The sequence below is a fragment of the Alosa alosa genome, chromosome 16 (genome assembly GCF_017589495.1).
Source record: "Alosa alosa isolate M-15738 ecotype Scorff River chromosome 16, AALO_Geno_1.1, whole genome shotgun sequence".
Taxonomy (NCBI): Eukaryota; Metazoa; Chordata; class Actinopteri; order Clupeiformes; family Clupeidae; genus Alosa; species Alosa alosa.
This window is the reverse complement of record NC_063204.1, coordinates 10,463,376-10,468,375: the sequence shown is the minus strand read 5'-3', so window position 1 is coordinate 10,468,375 and position 5,000 is coordinate 10,463,376. Positions and strand designations below refer to the sequence as shown.

The 5,000-nt window shown below is 45.2% G+C and overlaps 1 protein-coding gene across 1 annotated transcript in view; it reads left to right on the top strand.

Annotated features, from left to right (window-relative positions):
- Positions 1–5,000, top strand: part of jcada (junctional cadherin 5 associated a) — a 25,606-nt gene that overhangs the window by 14,040 nt on the left and 6,566 nt on the right. Inside the window, 1 exon segment of the mRNA XM_048266992.1 lies at positions 4,702–5,000. This exon segment is cut by the window's right edge and continues 71 nt beyond it. Within this exon segment, the coding sequence (XP_048122949.1) occupies positions 4,845–5,000 (156 nt within the window). The 5' untranslated portion in view covers positions 4,702–4,844.

The following is a 5,000-nucleotide window of genomic DNA, read 5'->3' as shown; positions in this document are numbered from 1 at the left end:
AAGCTCTTTGTAACTTTGTTATTAGGATTGTGGTGACTTTGGTATTTCTGTAACCAGATCTCTGCATAACAGTCATGCCAGTTGAAAAGAATTGCTGAAGTGAAATGAAGTAACCACTGGGGTTTACAACAGGAAAGAAATGGAGAGAGAGAGAGAGAGAGAGAGCAGGAGAGAGAGCAAGGGAAATGCATTTTCCTAAGAGAGAGAGAAAGATTTATTGTTACAGTTGTCTGAATCTTTACAATGTGGTGCCAATTCTATGAGGGATATGTATGAAAGAAGAGAGAGAGAGAGAGAGAGTGTGTGTGTGCGTGTGCTTGTGCGTGTGTTGATGTCAGAGTTTATGTTGGTTAATAGCTGGTATATGAAAGCTGTATGAGAATATAATTACTAGAGTGTTAGTGCTATTCACACTGGTTACCCAGCAGGGAAACCTGTGTGTGGGTGTGGGTGTCTGTGTATGTGTGCCTGTATTTGTGTGTGTGTGTGTGTGTGTGTGTGTGTGTCCCTGGGGAAAAAAGTTGTGTGTGACAGAAAGTGTGTAGCTGTGATGATAAGGCCTACTGATCTCTTGTCCTTCCTCTGGTCAAATCTGCATGAGTGTGTGTGAAATGGCAAAACCATATGGGTTAAGGTGTGTGTGTGTGTGTGTTGTGTGTTTGTGTGTGTGTGTGTGTGTGTGTGTGTGTGTGTGTGTGTGTGTGTGTGTGTGTGACTGAGTATCAAGGAGTCTGTGCCAGGAGTCAAGCCACCAGCACTAACAGGTTTAGAGCTTTAAATGAAAAACATAATCGTATTATACACACACACACACACACACACACACACACAAAGACACTCTCAGCAGGTTCCAAGGCTGCATCTCCTCTATTTTGACTGTGTGTGTGTGTGTGTGTGTGTGTGTCCTGTCTGTGTCTTTATCGGTGCCTGTGCTGTTCAGAGGGAGAGGGCTGTATGTGGGCGTGAACATGATCATTGGGAAGATGTCTGCAGGATTCTCTTATTACTGTTCACCACAAATCAGTAACATATTCAAATGGCAGGCAATGTCTGGGTGGACAGACACACTGTACGATAAATCAGTAACCTATACAAATGGCAGGCAATGTATGGATGGATGCACTGTACGATGTGTGTGTGTGTCTCTATGATACATTCAGATATGTACAAAATGTGAGACAGTCGTGTGTGTGTGTGATTGTGACTCTTTTTAGTCAACTTTAGCAGAGGTGCCAATAATTCTGGAGGGTACTGTATATATATATATATATATAGATTCCATCTGGCCATTCTCCTTTTGTCCCCTCTGTGACACACACAATTCAAGGAAATTCCTTGAATTTCCCCTGGGGATCAATAAAGTATCTATCTATCTATCTATCTATCTACACACACACACACACACACACACACACACACACACACACACACACACAGACATTGGTACAAGTGTGAATGATGAAACTAATCACCACTGCTGTGCTCCAGTGAAGTCCTCTCCTCGGTTGCATCCCGGCGGTTGGAGCCGGGCACCATATTGGGCCTGTACAGACTGAGCCTTCTTCCCTAGTTCCCCAGAGATGCCCAGCCGCTCTTTACAGCTTGTTTGCAGCAGCTCATGCGGGAGAGGAGACGAGAGGAGACGAGGCTTCCTATTTTTGTATCTTTCCTGGGATTGTGTCACATTTGCTTAATGGTGTGAGAAATTGTAGACTGTAGTGGACTGCAGGTCTGGCCAATATGTCCCATTTTGAGGGTGAGTCATATTTTCTAATTGGCACCATAAACAAATCCTCGGCAACTATTCATGTTATAAAACCCCATCACATTAATTTCTGTATGATCAAATTATGGGTAGCATACTAATCGTCAAGGTTACAGTCTCCATGCTCTTATTATCATCAATATCATCAGTACTATTAATGGATTGTTTAACCTTTGAACCTCAATCTATTGCAGTGTGTTCAGTAGTGTGTTCAGCAGTGTGGCCAGCAGTGTGGCCTCAGTGTGTTCAGTAGTGTGTTCAGTAGTGTGTTCAGCAGTGTGTTTAGTAGTGTGTTCAGTAGTGTGTTTAGTAGTATGTTCAGTAGTGTGTTCAGTAGTGTGTTCAGCAGTGTGGCCTCAGTGTGTTCAGTAGTGTGTTCAGTAGTGTGGCCTCAGTGTGTTCAGCAGTGTGTTCAGTAGTGTGGCCTCAGTGTGTTCAGCAGTGTGTTCAGTAGTGTGTTCAGCAGTGTGTTTAGTAGTGTGTTCAGTAGTGTGTTCAGCAGTGTGTTCAGTAGTGTGTTCAGTAGTGTGTTCCGCAGTGTGGCCTCAGTGTAAGCAGGGTTATGTATTATAAACTGTGGCTATGCTATAGTGTGTAAGGCACTGATGGTAAACTAAACTGTGGCTATGCTCTAGTGTGTAAGGCACTGATGGCAAACTAAGTGAGATTCCACAGCTGTGCCACAGAGTGGTCTATTACATGATCCCCTCTGACTGAGCCATCTGTTGCCTGCTGGCTGTAGCACAGGGCAGAGCTAGGTTGGGAAGAGGCAGCAGAGGCAGGGAGAGAGGGGGAGAGGTCTTCATCACTGTGTGCCCCCCCAAAATGGATAAAGTTACCTCCGTGTCGCAGCCTGGCATAAAATAACTCTGCGTGGTGTTGAGTATTTCTCCAGAGTCAGTACTTATAACATCACTCTTCATGATGATTCAGGAAGAAAAAACATGACTTTCCATTTATTGCACAGTGATTAGTCCATATATAATGCAGCGATAAGGCTCAGCCTGTGTTTAAATAGGTCAATTTGTTTAATAAGGGGGTTCCTTCGCCGGTTTTGCAGTAACTTCCACACACACACACACACACACATATCCTTACCCATCCTTCTGTAAGACGGTTCGATTTTTCAGTTTGCAGTGTTTTTAGTTTTGCCGTCAGGTTTGGACTTTGACGGGGTAACATATAGGCTAGCATTAACTATTTAGAGGCAGCCGTGGGATGTCAGTTTGATGTTGGGGTTTTTCTAGCTTCTGAGTTTAATTGTCTGAGTTTACCCCGAGGCCTTTTGAGGCACAACACGCGTGCGGAAAGTGGACTTAAGGGACGCTGCTGTCTAAGTGCAGGTCTAGGAAACTCAGAGATGAATCCAAAAAAAAAGAGAGAGTGGGCTTCTCTCGACTTGATCCCTTTTCAGAAATGTATGGCCCGTTTTAAGGTATTTAATAATAGAAGATAGTGGCCTATTTCAGTTCCGCATGCCGAGTTTGGCTCTTTTCTACACTGGCTCCAGATTCCGCCAAACGCTGACAGCAGACTCACATGCCATTGTTTGTTTGTTTGTTTGTTTGTTTGTTTGTTTGTTTTCTGTGCATCTCTTTTTCTTTAACGTGCATCTCTGCCTTACATACCTGCTAGGAGACATACTGTAGTTGCATGCCCTTAGAATTGATTTGTTTGGGCTTTCACTTGTAGGTTCATAGAAAGCCTGAGAAGGAAATTGAATTGGAGATTGTATTGGTCTCGATGTGTTTAATCTTTGGTTTGTTTGGTATCAGTGATGGTGTTTCTTAGTAAACAAGTCTCAGGCTGCATCTCTGTGTCATCTTTACCTAATCTCCTCTCTCTCTCTCTCTCTCTTTCTCTCTCTCTCTCTCTCTCTCTCTCTCTCTCTCTCTCTGCCTGTGTTTACGCTCCCATCACTGTGTGCATATGTTGCTGTGGGATTATTGCCTCTGCCCAGATTAGGAGGTTTGGATGGTGTGTTTGTGTGTGTGTTTGTGCGTGTGTGTTTGCATGTGTGTGAATGAATATGTGTGTGAGAGAGAGAGAGAAGTGTATGTGTGCGTGTGTGTGTGTGTGTGTGTGTGTTTGTTTGTTTGTGGTGTGTGTGTGTGTATGTGTGTGTGTGCGGTTGTGCTCAGTCATGTTGGTTTCACTCATTCTTAATCCAGCTGTCATTTATACACGCACATGCAAAAACACGCACACACAAACACAAATAAACAAATAAACAAACACATTCGCTCTCGGGACATTTTCTCTCATGCTTCTAATACCCTGACAGAAAACTGGAGCAAGTAAGACTTCTGGAATGTGTGTCATTTCATTCATTCATTCGTGTGTGTGTGTGTGTGTGTGTGTGTGTGTGTGTGTGTGTGTGTGTGTGTGTGTGTGTGTGTGTGTGTGTGTGTGTGTGTGTGTGCATGTAAAAGTATATGTGTGGGTTCGTGCACATCTGGGGGTTTGACTTCATGTGAGCTGGAAAAGAGAAGCAAAGAGGAGACACAGGAGAGTATCACAGTCACAGAGAGAGAGAGAGAGAGAGAGAGAGAGAAGAAGGCAAGCTTGAAGAACGAGGGAAGGACACTGGTGACACATGGAAGGAGGAAAAGAGAGGATCAAAAGGCATGAGGGGATGGAGGAGAGGAGACGGGTGTTGTGAATCATTTTTCTGGGGAGATCTCTCTGTCTGAGTGACTCGCGTGAGCGGGATTCCAAAGGATAATCACTCTAAACCCATTATTCTCTCTCTCTCTCCCTCCTCTCTCTCCCTCCTCTCTCCCTCCTCTCTCTCCCTCCTTCTCTCTCTCTGTCATCTTCTCTCTCTTACTGTATTCTTCTCTCTCACTCTGAAGAATCTCCTTCACCCTCTACACCTCTCTCTCTCTCCTCTCTTTCTCTCCCTTCCTCTCTCTCTCTCTCTCTCTCTCTTACAGTGATGGCCTCGACTGTGCAGCTCCATCCAGACCCCCGTCTTGACGACTGCGAATAGAGTGCTCACGCACACACACACTTATTGGACAGCTGCAACTCACACACACTCACACACACACACACACACACACACCACAGAAGCAGCATGTATAGTGTGGAGGACCTGCTCATCTCGCATGGATACAAGCTGCCCCGGAAGCACAGTCCTCCTCCGGCTCCACGCAGAGCCCCAGGGGAAGGGGGCCCGCCGTACGGCTACCCCAGCCGAAGCAGCTCCGCTCTGGGCTGCCTCACATCGGCG